Here is a 20,085-nt window from a genome sequence, read left to right as displayed (position 1 = left end):
GAACAGTGGCAAGACAGTTTTCAAGTTTACTTAAGGGCTATTGGCGGGGCTAAGTTCAGTGATGATTTAAAGGAAGCAACTATTAAATTGTGTTGGTGCAGAGGCTTTGCGCATCTTTAGGACTCCACCCAATATAGAAGATGTGGTGGAAGGCTCTGGTGATTAAATGGCTACTGCAAGTGGCAACAGGAAATAGGAGTCTGCATTAATAAAATTAACGAGACATTTTGGCAACAAGACTAACATTGTCCTGGAAAGGTACAGATTCTTTTCCAGGCGACAAAAAGGAGAAAGTGTGGACACATTTATGGCAGCACTAAGGCCTGATATCAACTTGTAATTTCACCGGGATAGCTGATGAGTATTTAAGAGACCAATTGGTGCTACAAGTTGCAGACCCTCGCATACAACAGCAATTGTGACAGGCAAAAGACCCAACGTTAGAACAGGAGATAGCTAGGTCAATAGGATTAGGGGAAGTGCATGAAAGAATTACAAAGTAAAACGGAGAATGTTGAGGTGAAGTGTACATGAAGAAAATCGTGACAAAGACGGAGACTTTAATTGCTTTGGTGAATGACGAGGACAGACATCAACATTGGTGCAAAGAGGGATAGAGAATATCCGAACAGATCACAAAATAGATGTCACAAATATGGTAGATACAAGCATACAAATGTAGAAAGGGAATGTCCGGCATTTTCGGCAGAATGTTAAAAATGTGGATACATTGGAGATTTTGGCAAAGTCTGCAGAAGTACCAGGGGCAGACCTATATTTGAGAGAAGGGAGTCAAAACACCAAGAATGTGGCGAGCATATGAAGAGGTCGACAATCCGAGTGGTCCGCTGTCCGTCATGGATGGGTTTGATGGAGAAATACAAATTTTGGCATTTACGCCAAGTGGAAAACGTATGGGCCCTTGGGTACATATGTCAATAAATGGAGTTTGACTCCAAGTTATGGTAGCCACAGGGTCTCCATATACCATGGTTGACACAAGTACATTCATAAAAGATCTAGGAGGAAAAAGTGAGGCGTTGCAGCCAACAAGAGTGAGAGCAACTGGGTACGACAAGACACAAACATAATTGGCTACACATGGGTACATTTGGCCTTCAGTGGGAGAGAGACTTACTGCAAGTCATACATTACAGAAAATGGATTTTCAATCATCGGATAGTGGGAGCAAGCATCGCTGCAAATCAAAATACACCCAGAGAAGCATCCCCATATTGAGCATTACTGAAAGCAGTTGGGAAAGTGCTGAGAATTTAGCTAGAAGCTTTAAGAGAGTTTTCAACAAGACCATTGATACTCTAAAGGGTTTTAAGCATAGGATCATATTAAAGAGAGGTGTCAAGCCAGTAGTCCAGAGTGCGGAACATACTTATAGGCACAAAAGCAGCACTGAAAAAGGAACTGGAGAGACTATGTGAACAAGACATCATTGAGCTGAGAGCGCTCAGAATGGCCATCTCCAATTGTTTGTGTGTTGACTTGAGAGATCTGAATGCAAACATATGGGTAGATCGTCATACACTGCCCAATATAAATGAAATGCTCACCACAATGAAACCAGCGAGGTTCTTCACAATATTAGACTTCTCTTCTGCCTACCACCAGGTTGTACTGGATGAAGATCGAGACACCTTACATCCTTTATCACTCCCTTGGGGGCATTTAGATATAAACTGCTGCCTTTTGGATTGGCGTCAGCGGCAGCTGTCTTTCAGAGGGTAATGCACCAGTTATTTAATGGCCTTCAAGGTGTTTACTTCTTTTAAGACGATATACTTGTCTCACCAATGACGGCTGAGGAACACAATGCAAAGTTGCTTGGAGTATTACAGGTCATTCAGGCGAAAGGTCTCGCACTTTTGACAAGTGCAAAATCCGGATAAGTGAGGTAACATACTTATGACACTGCATAAACGCTGAAGGAATGAAACCAAAGAAAACTATGGTAGATACCATCCTACACATTCCAGAACCTGTGAACAAAACTCTTGAGTTTTTTAGGTTTGGCAGAACACTATTCGAAGTTTATTGATCATAATGCGGACAGAACAAAACATGAGGGAGGTGATGAGCAAATGTGCAAAATGTGTGTAGTTGGATAATTGTAAGCAAGAATTTAACAAAGTAAAAAATTTAGTCAATAAAGCCCCAACACTCAAAATGTTTGATTGCAAGTATAAAACTATCGGTGGATGCCAGCAACATTGGATTGGGTGGTGTCCTTGAACAGTTACAGGAAGGCTCAGTAGTCCCCCATCGCGTTTACGCTGGTTTTATCAAGGCAACCATTCAATTAGCGATAGCTAATAATCTACCTTGGAAAGAGACCTTGAAAGAAGCACTTAATACTTATAAGGTCACTCCACAAGAACCATTTAGTTTGATGAGAGGTAGTATAGCTACAAATACACTCAGACCTGCCTGGCTTGCTTCTGGGAAAACCAAGGAGATTAACATGAATGAGATTGTCAGGAGAGTTAAAAAAAAAAAGACGATTACAAGAGATATTATGACAGTAAGAAACATGTGTCGGAAAGTGAGATTGTCAGAGGTGATTGGGTTCGGGTAAAGGAACCAAGGAGTGATAAAAGGAGAATCTAAATGTAGGGTTCAACAAAGTGATGGATTGTTCCAAGAAATCGGTAGTTCTGGAGGATGGAAAGATGGTCATGTGAACAAGAGGAGAAGCATTGAAAGACAGTAGAACAAGAGATGTGCAGAAATGAGAAGATGCACGATTTCGAAGAGTTCTCTGAAGGAACTGTTGGTGAAAATTTCGTGTCATCTAGGAACAGGAAAGTCGCACAAAATTTCAAGGACTGTCTACTATTGAATATAGTGGGTGCTCGCTACAAGGAACTTTAGGGAAGTTCCACCTTTCAGCCATATCCTTTTTTGACTGGTCATTGCCATTTCACTTTAGTGTCCTGTTGGGAGTTCATAATCATAAGTTGGTTTGTTTCCATCAATCTACCACTTAAATATATATATATATATTTTTTCTGTAAAGAGCGTGGAGGGGGAGATGTTATATTGTGCTATACTTACTCTTGTGCTTACGTCATACTTTGATGCACTGTGACTCTGGAACACCTGTGTTCGAGAATCATACAGTGCGTCGCTGAGTGTTGAAGGAGGCACCCACCCGGGGACTAATATACATATTATATATATTCTGCGGGTGTTCATCCAAGTGTTAAACAGAACAAGGACATACATCATTAGACATGGATACCTTCATGTCATCATGGTTCTTTTATTGCCAATTTCGCAGCTGAGAGTAGGTATTCTCTCCAGCAGGACAAACTACTTGTAGGTTGCTGCTATCCCCCCATTGCTGTCAGAAAAAAGGGCATGAGAAGCTTCCCACTATCTTTCGTGGTCCAAGTCTGCGGGTAGGGAGCTGAGGTTTTGGGTCTGGTGAAGGTTGATAGCAATTCACATGTCTCTATTTCAGAATTGGTTCTTTTGCCGACAGTATGGACATGGTTCATGTAACTCGCATGGTGTGCGCCAGATATTGTTCCTTGACCTACAACGCAGGATTTATGGGATAGGGTATTCTTCCTTGTTCTGTTGCCACCTGCAGTATTTTCCTGACCAGGTAAAATCTAGAAATCATTGTCTCCCTATTAGGATATTTTACGCTGGGGTCTCCAGTGGCTATGTTTGGTCCCGGATGCAACAGTAGAAGTCGGGGCCATCAAGTAGACTGCTGGCCTATTTTAAGCACTGGTGTAGGGTCCATCTTTTCTTGTAGTTTTGATCTGTTTGCTGAACATTTAAGATTCTGGTAGTACAATTCTTCCCATCGAGGGGGCTTCCTTTTGTGCTTGTTATTAGGAGCAATTTATTTTCATTGACTTTTCCTCGAAGTACAGATCCTTTTCTTTATTCTTTGTTAAGCAGTCTCCCCCTGCTCCTTGATACAGGTCATTTTCTTTATACTCTGTTAAACGGTCTCCACGCCTCCTAGTCGGATTCATTTGAAGGTTATGTTGTACACTTCGACATCAAAAATGTTCCACATCCTTGGTTTCCCGACTGGGTCAATGCACTTGAGGATATAGCTGAAGCTTCAGCAGGCCAAGAGGTATTCTTCCTATTTTCACTTTTTCCTTTCTCCTCAAAGGCTGGGATCCTTCTCCAGTTGGTGAAGGATAGTTTTGGGCATTCCAGAATAACATTTTCTTTTTTAAATTCTGGGTCTCCAGTTATTGCCCAGTCATTCACAGTGTTCAACTACCACTTCTCTGTGCTGGAGGTCAAATCATTTATCTTAGTGGGTAGTAGAGCATGGACCTCTGGATCGCAGGGTAATCCGTTTAAATTCCCAGTCATTCTGGACCATTGCTCTTGCTGTAGTTTATTCACAGGTATGGTCAAGTGCTTCAGAAAATGTTTCTGGTTCAAGATTTCCCTGTACTCTCATTTGGACCTCAGCGTTTTGAGGCTTCTTGTCTAGGAGCAAATGATGGGCCTCCTACAGGATCTTTGTGGGTGGGGGTTAGTGTGGGCCTCTTCTCATGTTCCTTGCTCTTCATACGCTATTAGCAGGGTACTTTGTTGTTTTTGAGCTTTATCCTTCCTTGGTATATTTGGTCATCTTGGATTCTTCGCCTTTTGCAGCGTGTTGATGTTTTGACATGCTTCAGGCATGTGGTATTTTGCATATTTATGTTTGGGATTGCTTTGGTGTTCCTTCATTGCATAAGAGATGAGAATGAATAGGGGCGCTGAAATAATGCCTTGATTACGTAAGGTAATCTCCATTGCTCCAAGCCTTTCTTGTCCCCTTACTTACACTCACAACTTTCTCTTATTGAGGGGGAGGCAAGCGTGTTCCCGTAGATGACACCACAGAGACTTATTTTCGCCAGACACAGGCATTTGAGCCTATCCAAATCTGGAATAATCCTATTTTACAAAATTCAAGGAGCACCGAGTTTCATGTAGATGGTTGGGGCCAATATGCAACAAAAATAAGAATTCACAAATAAAGAACCGTATAGCAATAAAAAGAAAAATGTATATTTCAAGAAAAAAAAGAAATGAGCACCTCAACTAAATTGCTAATTTGCTACTAACCTTAGCAAAAAGAAACCACATATTTCGATATGAAAAATAAAGTAACCAAGCAGGCATTGTTAAACCTGAGACTAAAAATGTGTAGCCTTGATAAAGCACAGGCGTGCACGAAACAGGTCGGCTGAAGCCACATTTAATTAGTAAAATATCAAAGTGATTGTTGAAAACAAATACGTTTTGCAGCTTGTGATGCAAAGTTAGAAACTGAATAGTTTTGAGTTAGGAAGACAGTCACTCAATCTCATGGGGATTCCTTTTGCAACAGCGTTCGCAGGGTTAGTTTGTCCATAGCTCCAAGACGCTCAGATATATTGTCCATAGCTCCAAGAATCTCACGACATCTCTAAAGTTGCATTGCTGACTCATTTGAGAGTTTACAGGTTGAACCCATCACTGACTGCAGGTGGTTCCTTTACCATGAACAAAACTGTAGCAAATTTATAGCAGGACCCAACTGTCTGTCCGAGCACGTCCCATGACTATTCTGTATGTTTACCTGGCATTTGTTTACTCATCCTTTCTTTTTATGCCAATCCCTAGGGCTCCAACGGGCCAGTGGAAATGGTGGCAGGTAACAGACATACGTACTTAAATGTCGAGATCCTCATTATGGTATCCATTTTCATTATGTTCTTATTGAAGGTCCTGTTTTTCTGCACATATTTTCACACAAAATGTTGCACAATAAACTGTTCCCCGGATTCTATTGAACACAATGTTCGAAGACATAATTTCAGGACTAATGTGTGCTTTAAGCCGTACCTGATTTAGGAATAGGTGGGCTTCACAAGGAGGTGCTACATAGCAAAAGGTTTTTTATAAAATAATAAAAACCTGAAACGAGAGTGATAGCAGCAAGGAAACCAGACTGAACGAGTAGATATGGTGAGACGGTGTGACCACCAAACCTAATGCCAACTTAAGTATGGAAGAAGCCCAACATACACCCAACCAAGAAAGGTAAACAACCAAGCCAAGTGTCTCGGGGGCAAGTGGTCTAACACCCGTTTGACTGGGACAACCTTCTTGTTAAAATTAATAGAATTCCTGCCCATTCGAATTCAGAAGGAGCACCATCCCCATTAAAAAAATTGCTTGTTACAAGTGCCACCTGCTTTCTACATTAAAGAGCTCTGCTTTAGAATGTTGAGAAAACGGACATCAATGTTTTTACGCAATAAGAATCAATTGGATCCATTCCTATTTTCTATCCTCCGTTTGTGCCCGACATTCCTGTTGAACACCACGCTAAGAAATAACATCAGGCAACCAGACGTGCAGAGTTGGAATACCACTGGATACACCTAAAGGAGACAAGGAGTGCTGTACAAGGCAGGCCAAGGGCTTCCTCCATTAGACTTCATTTGCCCAATAAGGGTGGGCGAGAGACGGGAGTGCACATCAAGATGCCAATCTGCAAAATGCAGAATAAAGACACTAGAGAGGGTTATTACCTCAACAAAAGAACACAATGATATTTAAGAAAGCTGAAGGAATTTGCAATGGAAGTAGCTTCAGTGGGCCTTGTATGAATGAGACAGCATGAAGATGTGGATAAATGCAATGGCAGCTGGATGAGATTGTTTATGGTGGCGCTGCCAATCATTACCCAGTGTAACTAGTTCAGACTCATCACAGGGAGGAAATCGCTTCAAAGAAGAATGTGGTTACTGTGGAGTATATCCAAGTCAGCGTCTTTATATCAGATGTTTCTTACTGAATAAAGTATGGCAAGCTGCTTCAGGGAATGTGCATGCCAAACAGGTCAGATTGAAGCAGGTCCTGTAAACGATCTTCAATTCATTTAGAAGTTTACATTCCCATGCCTTTTCAACATGCCTTCAGTTACAATATCACATTGTTTTCAACCGGGCCACCAATAGTGTTATATGCTGTTCGTGAAACTAACCAGAATTGGCAAATTAATATGTAAAAGGACTGAACTATATGAGCATCATGTATTTTTAGTCATGCTTCTGAACTCTGAATGCCTGCTAGAATGTTCTGGCTGAAAATCAGTTTGAATTTTTTTTTAACTTCACAACAGACTTATATTTTCTTTCATTGGTAATTGTTGCATACGTGCTAAGGAAGTGGACCAGCAGAGGAATTCCCCAAGGATAAGAAAGGGTAGTTTGTTTTCTTAGCAGAAAGTGTATGATGTCCCCCAAGCACATCCTATGCGTACATTGCTACTAGAACCCAGAGTGGGGGTGCCATCTAGTCCGCTTCTTGGATTGCCGTGCCTAATCGTATAAGCAGTATTGCAGGAGAGCTGACTGCCAACCCCCCCCCCCCGCCCCTTCCCCCATGTGCCAGGCTCAGAGAACTGCCATTCCTCTTTGCCCCCTAATACACAGGTCCATTTCTGGTCTCTCAGATAAAAGGCGATCTACTATAGGTGGAACCAGTTCAGAGCTTTTCTGTCAATATTCAGTTTGGCGACTTACTCCATGCTTTGGAACTTGTCCCCTGGTCTCTGTATAAGGCAATACACTCTCCTTTTAAGAGTTTATTACAGCTAGGGAAGGAACCCAAGCCTCAATCACAGGGTTGAATCTATTCAAACATTCTGGAGGCCATCCAATCAGCAGGGTCTGCCACATATCTTTTGCAGGTTTCTTTGCAGTCTTTCTCTCAGGTGCAGATTCAGTTTCGATTCCCAGAGACGGTCACTCAACTGGTCAATTAAGCAATAAACCCCGATGGACGGGGGCATTACCAGGTCAGACTATGCCCTGAGGCAGAGTTACAGGCCCTGCGTTGCTTTGGCCTCAACGTGAGCTCCGGGGTCTGTCTTTTCTGGATTCAGGAATTCAGTAAGGTTTTAAGTTTACCACCTTACCTTGAGGAGTTCTGACGGCGTGTGCGAAGTTCTTAACCCTCCCAAGTTGGTTGTGAATACATCAGGGAATTCATTGATTTAAAAGATTGTCAAGGTCTTCTTGCTGGTCAGATGTTCACTCCGAAGTGGGTCAAGAAAACAACCTTATTTCTTCTGTCATTAAGGTGGCCATGGCCATCAAGGCATTTTTGGTGGGATCTGCATTCCACTCCTTCAATAAATTGATATGATATAGCTATTTCTTTCTGCCTACAATCCGTTTGTAAAATCACATAATTACTTACACCTTTTTTCTCTTACTTCATAAGGCCCTTACCACTTCGACAACATCTTCCGATCGAAATACAGCCTTTCTATCAGAGTAGACTGTTTGGCTTCCTTGGGCTAGATGTTGATTTATCACTTCCTGTACAACAGCCATGTGTTCTTTAAGATGTTGGGCAGTTTGTGAAAGGGGTACTGCAGCTTCTTCCCCCTCTTCCCAGGTTTCACTAAGCATTATGAGTACATCTCTTGGTTCCGTACCGTAGAGAAGTTTGAAAGGTGAACATCCCAGTGAGGCCTGAGGTGTCTTTCTTATTGCAAACAGCACCCAGGGGATCATAGTGTCGTAATTCTTGCCGTCTGCTCCAACCAGTTTCTTTAAAAAAAAAAACCAAAGTCTGATTGAAGCATTAGACAAGTCCATGAGTTTGAGGATGGTAAACAGATGTTCTACGAGTTTGAATTTGCAATATTTACTTCACTTCAGACATTATGCAGGACATGAATGTGGTCCCTTGATCCTTAAGAGACCTCTAGGGAACCCCACTCAAGATAGAAATGGAATAAGGTTTCAAATTGTGTAGTGTTGTTCCGTAGGGCAAAAAGCTTCCATATTTCGCATGGCATAGTCCACTAGGACTACAATGCACTTGTTCCCCATCTAGATGGTTCAAGGGGCCAAACAAAGTCCATACCAGTGTGAGAAAATGGTACTTTGGTAATTGTAAGAGGTTGAAGGGGCGGGCTGGCGGGTCTAGCTGAGTCTCAGTATTTTGACAGAGAACAGGCGTTTACAAAGTTCTTGATATCTGCATAAATCCCAGGCTAGTAAAATGTTGGTATAACCTGGATTTTGGTTTTAGTACCCCTTGATAACCAGATGTTGAGTGTGTGCAAGTTCTAAAACCACTCTTCTGGATCACCAATTGGGTTCTAGAGGTATCTTCTGGTGTTATATCACCCCTGGTACAGAAGGCTGTTTTTGTAAGAAAAAGGGGGGACAACTCTGAGCCTTACCTTCAGAAAATGCTCCAGCTAAAATGGGATAATGTTGTGCAAATGCCAAATCAGAAATAAGTTCAGTTTCTTCGATCTGTGGAGTGGAGCTTCTCTCGGTTTCACACTGGTCTGGAGTTTCTTGGGGGACAGGCGAGATGGCATTTTCTAATATTTCCTGTGCTATATTCTCCTCTATTTCTATGTGATGTAGGCACTTCCCATGATTATGGATTCCAAATGTTATGCCTCACCTATAGTCAGGATCAATCAATGCAGCCATAATGTCCAACCCATAGAGCAAAGCCATTCCAGCCTTGGAATCTAGTCTAACAATTTCATTGTGGTGACAAAACTAAACCTATAGTAACTAGTCGGTGCTCGCCTACATCTATAGTTACTTCGGCACTGCTATGTAAATCAAAGCCTATTTATTCAGCAGCGGCTACCCTCGTTGCAGAGGCGTTTCGATTTAATTTGCTAATGTTCAGTGTCCCCAAACTCTTTTCAATTGGGCATGATCCCACCCCCGACACCTTATGTGGTAGGTCAGAAGGAGAAAGACTTGTTTTTTCATATTCAACAAGTGAATTGTGGAAATAAGAAATTTACCTTTATCCCCATTCTATGGGGTTTGTTAGCAGTGAAGTTCAAAAAGCAAACCATCTGTCCTCTGTCTCAAAAACAAACTTATTCTGGCCCTACAACTAAAGAAAGAAACTACAAAAGTCCAGAAGAATGACTCCCTTATACTGAATAGACTGTTCGGACCTAACAGACGATTTTCAAATAGTTCCTTTAATTCTTTGCAACTCTTCCCCCCCCTCCCCAGTGTCCCCTTTCCATTTAGAGATGACCCTGTTCTTGCAATATTTGTTTTTCACCCCTTTGGGCTATATCCTCTTCAAGTCTCTCTACAAGGTTCCCTTCCCACAACACTTAAGGAACCCAAACGTCTCCTCTTGATCCTGACTTTCTGTATTCCTTTGCTTCTCATTAACCCCAAAACATGCTTTCCACGAATTTTCACTTGGTCTTTAGAAATGCTTGCCATGTCACTGGGGCCGAGTCTCGTAGTTTTTCTCATGCTTATAAACACTTGTTGTGTCACTGGGATGAGTAGGCCAAGTGTACCCCTGCTCCCTGTATCCCTCTCCGGGTCTACCACCACTCCAGGGACCTTTTTGCTCATGGATTAGCATCACCAGATCTCTTTGGGATCAGAACAACTCTTGATGTCAGAACGACCTTGGAGGTAATGCCAGCTCTTCTTGGTTCTTTGGTGTGACTCTACGTATCCATGGGTGCAGTGGTCTCTGCGCCGTTGTTGGATTGAACAGTCCACCTTTCCCAGGTCATGCTACTGCCAATTTGATCCTTCTTTCCTCTGGGTTCTTTTCCACTGCACAACTAATCTCTGGTTTCCCAGTGCCCCATCAGTATATCCACTAGCTAGGTCCTCACGATTGGGATCTCGCGGTACTCCGCTCCTCCCAGCTCTACCCAGGTTCAAACTTCCCTGGCTTCACTTCTCATCTTCAGTCCTATTTTTATATTCAAGCGCTGGGTCTTCCCCAGTGTATCAATGTCTTTTCTCCCTCTTTGACAAGTAATCCTTACTGCTCTGGGCTCCTTTATCAGTTGGATTAACTTAAGAGCATGGAGTAATCTGTATTACTCTCCCATCACTTAATTGTCTCAATGGTTTTGTCAGACAATTCTTCAAAATTAATGTGAGGACTAACATTACAACATACAGTAGTTTGTTCTGAGGGACATCTCTGAAGCAAGGATGTTATTGACGGTTCAACAGAGGGTGTAAGGGAGTTGCTTAACGGCATGAGTGTCCTTATCCCCAGAAGGAGAGCCTCTACCTGGGAGGTCCCGCTGACCAAAACCCCTAGGGGGAATGTTACGCAGCGGGATCACCTCCTTAGCCTCATAACAAAAGGCTCCCCCGGGGAGAAGGAACAAGTTACTTATCTAACTTCTCCATCATGGGTCTGGCATGGATTCACATGCTCAGGAATATTCCCCGTTGTCAGCTTGGGAATCAGTTTCGTTTCTGAACTGTTTTTCTACTAATAACCAATCACTGGTCTCTGGGTCATACTGCCCCAGCAAATGACTCCCCTCTACCTAAGCCCCTCCGCTGGCAGCCATCTTCAGATTTGGTAGCACGTAATGTGGCAGTAGGACCACGAGAAGAGCCGCAGAGGGGTTGGAGGGAGGGTTTGCATTTGAATCCATGCCAGACCCATGCTAGTGAACCGTTGCAGGTAAATAACTTGTTCCTTCAGCATGGGGTCTGGCATGGATTCACATGATCCTGAATACAAGAATGCATAGCAGTACACACAACCACGGGAGGTGGCAAGGCTCAACATTAATCATTAGAGTAACTCAAAATTAAGCATCTCTTACCTCCTCACCAGGCTCACTTTCAAGCGAACAGGTTGCGCAGCACTGCCTGACCGACCGACCGACTCTGGACTCCTCCCTGGAATCCCGGTCGACGCAGTAAAATCTCGTGAAGGTGTGCGTCGACCTCCACGTAGCAGCCCTGCAGATGTCCAGCAGGGGCACACCAGACAGGAACGCCGTGGTAGCAGCGATCGCTCTGGTTGAATGGGCTTTGGCGGCCGGCCAACGGTCAGTTTGCCAACCGGTGACAGTGCATGATGCAGCTGGAGAGCCATCTGGAAGTGGAAGCCTTTGAGAGGGCCTTCCATTGGTTCACAGGTCCAAAGTTCACAAACAGCTGTGATGTCTTCCGAAGACTTTGTGCGGTCCACGTAGAACTTCAGCGCTCTAGCCACATCCAGCTAGTGCAAAGTCCTCTCAGCCGGCGATGAAGGCGGGAAGAAAACCGGTAAAACCAAGGGCTCGTTGAGATGGAAGTCCGACGGCACCTTGGGCATGAAAGAGGGGGGTGTCCTCAGCACTACCCTCGTCTCGTGGAATGTCAGGTACTGAGGTCTGCAGGAGAAGGCCTGGATCTCTCCCACTTGTCGTGCAGAGGTGATGGCCACAAAAAGGGCTGTCTTCCACGATAGGAACTTCAACAGTGCTGAATGCAGAGGCTCGAATGGAGGGCCCATGAGCCTGGTCAGCACCACGTTGAGCTCCCACACCGGGGCCAGAGCCTTCACCGGCGGAAATGAGCTGAACAGTCCTTTCATGAACTCCTTCACCAGGCAATGAGAACACAGAGGTGACCGACTCGGAGTTCGGGTGTAGCGGAAGATCGCCGCCAGATGGATTTTGGCCAGTGACAGCAAATACAGCAGCACTTGAGGGGCTGTAATCCGCAGAGTGTTGATCTTCTGTGCACGGCACCAGACGGAGAACCTCTTCCATTTGTGTCCATAGCACTTAGAGTCGAGGATGCCCTGGCCTTTGCAAGCACCTCCTTGCAGTCCGCCGTGATAGCGTACCCTCCGAACTCCAGTGCTGCAGGAGCCAGGCCTACAGGTTCAGCAATCCCAGGTCGCGATGAGGATGGCACCTCCTTCGCTGGCGAGAAGATCCACGTCCGACAGCAGTTTAACTAGGGGAAACGCTGACATGTCCAGAAGGTCTGGGAACCATATCTGCCTCGGCCACACCGGTGCGACGAGGAACATCCTGCACTAGGACCGTCTGAGTTGACGGATGAGTCACAGCAGCAACGGTGGGAACGCATACAGGAACAGGCCGTCCCAGGGGAATGAGAATGTGTCGCCCATGCTCCACAGATGGGGAAACGTGCTGGCGAACCTCTGGCACTTGGTGTTCATCGCGGTCGCGAATAGATTGATCTGGGGATTGCCCCATCGTTGGAACAGAAGATCCACTTGACCCTGCCGAAGCTCCCACTCGTGGCAAGAGCGCAGCTCCCTGCTGAGTGAGACTGCAATGGTGTTCTTTATTCCTGCCAGATGGAAGGGTAGCAGGAACATCCCATGGGCAATGGCTCAGTGCCATAGATCCTGCGCTTCCTTGGATAGGGCAGGGGGATCTGGTGCCTCCCTGCTTCCGGATGTAGATCATGGTGATGGTGAAGACCCTCACCACCTTCCCCTTGAGGGACGGGAGGAACAACCTGAGGGCCCAGAAAATTGCTCAGAGCTCCAGGACGTTGATGTAGCGACGTCTCCTCCGGGAGCCAAAGGCCTCTTGCGTGGAGATCTCCGGTGTGCGCACCCCATTGTTCCAGGGAGGTGTCTGTCATCACCGTTTCCTGATGTGCCGGGGTCTGGAAGTCCATGCCTGCAGCTAGATGCACGCAGTTCCACCACCAGATCGCTTGGCAGAAAGATCGAGGGAGATCTTGTCTTCAAAGCTGCCCGCTGCTTGCATCCAATGGGCATCGAACCTCTGCAGTGGCCGCATCCGCAACCTGCACAGATGCACGAGGTAGATGCACGATGGCATCATGCCGAGCAGGGACTTGATGGACCTCACCCTGGCCACTTCCATGGTCAACAGCCGTTTTACCTTGCCCAGGATGGCTTTCGTCCTCTCCTGAAGGCGAAGCCAACCGTGCCACTGTGTCGAGTATGGCCCCCAGGAACAGGGCATCCTGCGACGGTACCAAGTGGAACTTCTGCGAAGTTGATTGAGAATCCCAGTACCGTGAGCAGCTGGACAGTCTTTGCTGTGTGATCGACGGCGAGTTCTCTTGACTTTGCTCGGATGAGCCAATTGTCCAGATAGGGGTATACAGGGATCCCCTGCAGGCGCAGCTGCGCCGCCACGCACTTGAAGACCCTTGGCGCTGACTTCAACCCGAAGGGCAGGGCCTTGAACTGGTAGTGTCGCCCTTGGACCACGAATCGTAGTAACTTGATGTCCTTTTCGTATGGGGATGTGTAAGTAAGCGTCCTCCAAGTCCAGCGACGACAGGAAGTCGCCTTCCTCCAATTGTCCAAGCACTACTGAAGGGTGACCATCCAAAACTTCAGGGACTTGATGAATTTGCTGAGGCGGCGAAGGTCTAAGATGGGCCACCAGCCGCCGGTCTTCTTTCGGATAAGGAAGTACCGCAAGTATACGGAGCCCCAGAGCCTCTTTGGGACGAGTTCCATCGTGCCCTTTCTCAGCATTGTTCGTATCTCCAGAAGCTGCTGTGGCATGTGGTTTTCTTTCCTGGCCACAGGTGGGAAACGGGGACACTTTCTTTGGAATTCCAGGGAGTACCCATTGGCCAGGGCGTCCAGCACCCAACGGTCGGTGCAGATGGACTCCGACACGCTGACGAACACCAGCTGGCCTCCCACCGGGGTGCTCTGGTAGGGGCCCGACGTCACCGCCGTTTCACTGAAGCCTTGCCACCTTGGCCTCCTTGGCGACTACGATGTCCTCTTTTCTTGTTGCAGCCTCTGTAGGCTTCCTGAGACGAGGAGCGGGCGGCCTGGCAGTACGAGGCACTGCCACTGAATCCTTTGGAGGTACCTTGAGACGTGCCTCTGGGGGTCCGAAAGGACAGCCGTCGTTTGGCCCGGGCCGTCTCGGAGTCTGCCTTGTCGGCCTGCAGTGACTCGTCCACTGCCTTGCCGAACAGGTTGTTACCGTCGAAGGGCATGTCTAGTACCCTGGTCTGCAAGTCCTGCCGGAAATCAGTGGCCCTGAGCCAACCACGCCGGTGAAGCCAAACGCTGTTGCCCATCTGGCAAAAGCCGGTGTCAGCGATGTCCGTGGCCACCGTGATGGTGTGGTCCGACGCCACCTCACCTTCGTGCAGGATTTCAGGGCTTCTGCCCTCTTGTCATCTGGGAGGAAGTCCAGGATGGGAGCGATCTTGAACCTCAGCTCCCTGCTGTATGGCACCGTGAGGGCGTTGGCCGCCTTGATGGCAGTCGCTGCCGACGAGATGACCCGTCCCATGGCATCCAGCTTCTTCCCCTCGGTGTCCAGCAGGGAAGTGGAAGTTAATGCCGTCGCTCCTGCCGATTTCTCAGCCACCGCTGAGACTACCGAATCCGGGGACGGCTGTGCCCCAAGGCACATAGGAGCAGAGTCTGGAACCCGGTACTACTTCTCGTACCAGTCCCTCTTCACTGGGGCCATGGCCGGGTTCTTCAGAAGGGACAGTCCTTCGTCCCAGATGTTGTCCAGTAAGGGGACTGAGAGGACAGTCTTCCTCTTGGCCTCCCATCGTTGGTGAACCTTTCATTCAGATCTTTGGGGCATAGCTGGAAAAGCTCTGATCCCCGGGTGATCATGGTGTGAACGGAGCCAATTTCGTCAGGGGTGGGTGAGGCCCAGGCAAGGGGTGATGGGAGATCTGTCCTGTCGTCACTGTCCCAGTCTCATCCCTCGGTGGAGGGTATGGGGTATGGGATGGGGTGAGGGCTGGAAGGGAGGTGGAGGATAGACTCGCCTCCGCTTGCTCGGCGGGCTCCCCGACGGTCCAGATGCTGCAGGATCATCCGCTGGTGGTAAGGGCAACCTCGTCCTCATCTCTGTACACAGGGTCTGCAATGCTATCAAGATTGCTCCTGAATCGTCTTGTGGCATCGGTTGCGACAGGAGCGAAGGCTGGGGCGTGGGTTCGTCCACTTCGACGATCCGTGGTTCCTCGTCGGCCCCACCGTTGCGCTCTACGCCCGCCTCGTCTGTTCCCTCCCGTAGGCTCTGGCCTCCTTGAAATTCTTGTCCATGATCTTTATGACACCAGCCAGCTTATCCTCGGAGGTGGTATCAGTCAGAGCTACCATGCCCCCCCCCTCTTTCTCATCCCTGTGGTCTTTGATAGGCTGAAAAGACGTTATCCTCTTGGGCAGCAGGGACTCTAGGCCCGGGGGTTGTCTCCACTGGGGTAGCCTCCGCAGGCTTTGCCATGGCTGCCACTACTCCTTCGATCAAGGCCTTAGCTGGGTGAATCTGGGCCTTCACGAATTTCAGCGTGGGTGGAGGGTCATTGCCTCGCTCCCCCTTGGGCTGTCTCCATCAGGATTGGCCGGGGATTCTCCCGAAGCTTACCCGGGTTCTCAGACTTCCTTTTCACCGAGCCAGAGCATTGGCTCGTGGACGATGGAGTTGGCGACATTGCGCCCTGCCCGGCAGCTGAGGAGCCTGTGGACTTGCCATGCTTAGACTTTTGTTGGGCCCCTGTCGCTGGAGCACCCTCAAAGGTCTTAGACCACTCGGACCTCTTCTCACCTGCTGCTGGGCTCTTCCCCCTACAGCCAGTTAGTGAGCCGAGTACGACGGTCCTTCATTGGCCGGGCGGACATGTTCCTACATAACGCACAGTCCGTCTCCATGTGCGATTTGTCGTCGTGAAGGTAGTAGAGGCACTGGGAGTGCTCATCTTCCTTGAAGACATTCTGTAATCCACATCCTGGGCAGTTCCTGAACAGTTTGGATCCAGTAGGCGTCGAATCTCCTTTGTCCTGGGCCAGGTCTGAATCGGGGTAGGCCTCAAAGGTCTTCTGGAATCCTGCAAGAAGTGAAATTCTACGAAAATCTGCCCTTGAGGGGCGTAGAAAATTCCAAAACTGGTCCCTCATTGATCAGAAGAAGAAATGGTGGAGCTTGAGGCTCGAATTGACCGAAAAAATAAGGGTAAACTCACGAAAAATGCAATAAAAGCTCGAGAACTAAGCACGAGGACTCCCAACACTTGAACGTGCGGTAAAAATCCGAAGATGGCTGCCAGAGGGGCTTATGTAGAGGGCAGTCATTGGCTGGTGGGCAGTTTGACCCAGAGACTAGTGATTATTAGTAGAAAGACAGTTCAGAAACTAAACAAACTGATTTTCCCTTTACCGAGGATTCCCAGCCTATTCCTGAGCATGTGAATCCATGCCAGACCCCATGCTGGAGAAGTGATGAAACCCTGCGATTCGTCACAGTGTGTAAAACCCAAGTCTACTCTGTTTGACAACCCCAGTCTATTCTGCAACTAAGTTAAACTCTGAGATTCCCAGCGCATTATCGTAGATATATTCTCAGGTGTAAGGTGTGTAAAATCTCCTGACAAGGCATTTGTACAGAAATGGAATTAAAGTACAAAACTGGAAACCCGACCAGATCACACTGTACACCCAGAAAACTGGCTGGTCAGTTAGGATGCTTCCGCATATTTAACAGAATCTAAACATAGTTTTTGTAACCTCAGCTGCATTTTTCAAGCTATAAGAACTGCACAAACATGTATTTCGAGCCACAGCAGCTCATCTTTAGGAGTAAAAATAACATTGAAAGCCCAAAATACATTAGATAACGTAATGTTTCAAAACTAAAAAACTCAAACTCCAATTTATATGTATTCAAATAAGTAGTTGGGAACATTTTTTAAAACCAAGGACCTGATCCTGCCAGTGTGTGGATTATCAAAACCTGCTTTACGTATCAACTTTTAGTTGCTGAATGGATTAAAGGCAGATGGAGGAGCAAAAGAAAGGTGGGATCAAGGGAAGGTGGTGTGGTATTGGAGAGAACGGAGGAGCAAGAGGCTGAAAAGAGAGCAAAATAAAAGGGGGAATGAAAGGGTGGATGATTGAAAAGAAGGAAGGGTGACCGCAAGGCTGGTCTGGTGGTGGATGGATTAATGGAAGAATGAGTGGATGGATGATGGATGCATGAATGCAAGTAGAGAGGTGTGAATAGGTGGTTGGAATAACGGATTAAGAGAGCAGGCGATTAATGGATGTGGTTTTGGGCTATAGCATTTATACAGTGCTCATGCTGCTCTTGACAAAAATTGATACAAGAATGCAAGTTCATGAAGGTGAGGGGCAATGAGGCAAAAGGGAAGAGAGTTGCCATGGTGCCATGTCAAACAACTGTAGAGAAAATTGAATGTCAACGGCCTTGGGTAGTGTAAAGTAACAGACGACAGCTTCAAGTAAATGGTTGTTTCAAGAGGAATATTGTGCGATACCACAGTGTGGGGTATGTGGTCAAACTGAAATCATATGATCAGGATTCTGTATTTTTCCACTTATGGACCAGTGGACTAGAGAAAAAGTCATTGTACGGAAATGGGTCATTGTCATTTCTTCAGAGACTGCATTGACGAGGGAATCTAAGCCAGTGATTATGGAGAGTAGAAAAATACACAAAAGGCAGCGAGGTAACTAGGCTTATAAACTGGAAGATTATTTCACCGGACATGTCAGATTATAAGCATTCCTTCACATATCAGATGACATGGGTGGGAGTGCTTTGGTATCATCTTTGATAGAGGAATTAGGACTACAGTCACCTATTAAAAGAGGACCAATACCCTCCTTGGGTATGGGATCAGTGGTTTTCAGAGACTCCTCCCAGAATTCCTACATTTCTATGACGCTCCTGGAGCTCACAACTCTGGTGATAGTAGAAGATCCCTGTGACCTGTTCCCAGCATTACAATGAATCCAGGCGCAAGACGTATCCAGTTTTCTGGTTGGAGCGGGAAATGGTAAAACCCTGTGGCTCGGTGTCCCCAATCTCTTGATTTAATGAGGAAAGCAGCCTCGAGGCTCACTTTTGGTGGGACTAGAAGAACCTTTGGGTTTTTCTTAATGCCCAGACTACCATTATGCCAATGCATTTATTGGTGGGGTAAGCAGAGGCCTAGTGTGTTTTTTCCGAGAATATATACATATGCATATACATATATGACGTTCAGATTCATAATTGACAACATTATAGATGGAAATATTTGGTTGCTTATCATAACTATTAAGACCATCTCAGAACTAGCAATTGTGCATTTGTACACTGTTCATTACTATTTTAACCAAATATTTTGGCCATTCAATACTGCCATGCAAGGGAATTGCCTGGGCACACCCATACTCTTACCTTTGCGGAAAAACATCCCTGATGCAGACTCAAAACCCTGGGAGGCGACCATTTCTTGCAGAGTGCGGTGTATGCAGTCAGAAAAGTTGGCGTTTTCAGGGCCAAAAAGTGTATCCAGGAGAAGGTCCTTGGTGTCGTCACGTGCACCTGCATACAGAACCGGAACACAATGTAAAGGTTTGAGAGGGTTTTTCGGAGCGATCGCCCTCATCAATAGCCGTGGGACTAGAAGTACAGTCTACTTTTTTCTCACAATCCTTGGGACAAACATTGGAACTTCACTGCTGGTAAAGGAAAGAGAATACCCTTATGATATTAGACCATAATCACCTGATCTAACAAATAGGAGTTTCTAAATATGCTTTTAATAGGACTGGACCAGCCTTGATTTATCCTCATACTAATACTCTCAATCTTTGGACCAATTCACAAAATATGTTTTCATATAAGCAAAGTTATGCACATAGCTAAGAAATAACTTGTGGCTGATTAAAAAAGTTAGCGGTGCACACATTCAGATATCTTTTATGCTTCCGGGTGTGCAATTCAATCTAGGGACACGGGGAGGCATTTCCCCAAATGGGAGGAAAAAAATAAATAAAAAATAAATTACAAAAAAATAAATTAAAAAAAAAAAAAAAAAAAACACAAACAGGGTGCATGTGACCTTGCACAGAAAAGGCACACATGGCAGCACTGTGCCTCTTTGGAACATTCACAGAGGGATAAGGAATGCTGTTGAGAGTTCTCTTTAATCATTCTGTGCATTTGCTTCCCTGTGGGGAAGGTGACCTAGGCATTTCCTTGAATAAGGTAGTTTAAAATTTACAATTATCAGACCCCCCGATTATTTGTGAATTAGTCCCTGTGATTACGTGCACCAGGGTGCTTTCCTGGCAGTAAGACTGGAATATACTCTGGATACTCCCTCTAAATTCGTTGATATAAAAATGTAAAAGCACTATAGTAGTGCTGGTGGCTAAGTCTATAGTTCATGATGTTATAATTATCGTCCAACTGTAGATTAAGGCATTTCCAGTGGGACGCCCACAAGGAGGGGTTCTCTCGTTTGTATTTTAAAATTACAATAG

At 46.1% G+C, this 20,085-nt stretch overlaps 1 protein-coding gene across 2 annotated transcripts in view; it reads right to left on the bottom strand.

Annotated features, from left to right (window-relative positions):
- Window positions 1-20,085, bottom strand: part of SERPING1 (serpin family G member 1) — a 396,098-nt gene that overhangs the window by 270,639 nt on the left and 105,374 nt on the right. For both annotated transcript variants that reach the window (XM_069629023.1, XM_069629022.1), the window contains exon 4: window positions 18,995-19,141. In XM_069629023.1, coding sequence (XP_069485124.1) covers window positions 18,995-19,141 — 147 coding nt within the window. The remainder of the gene's footprint in view (window positions 1-18,994; window positions 19,142-20,085) is intronic.

Source organism: Ambystoma mexicanum, chromosome 12 (assembly GCF_040938575.1).
Source record: "Ambystoma mexicanum isolate Mex_15411 chromosome 12, UKY_AmexF1_1, whole genome shotgun sequence".
In the NCBI taxonomy this organism is placed as follows: domain Eukaryota; kingdom Metazoa; phylum Chordata; class Amphibia; order Caudata; family Ambystomatidae; genus Ambystoma; species Ambystoma mexicanum.
This window is presented reverse-complemented; position numbering and strand designations above follow the sequence as displayed.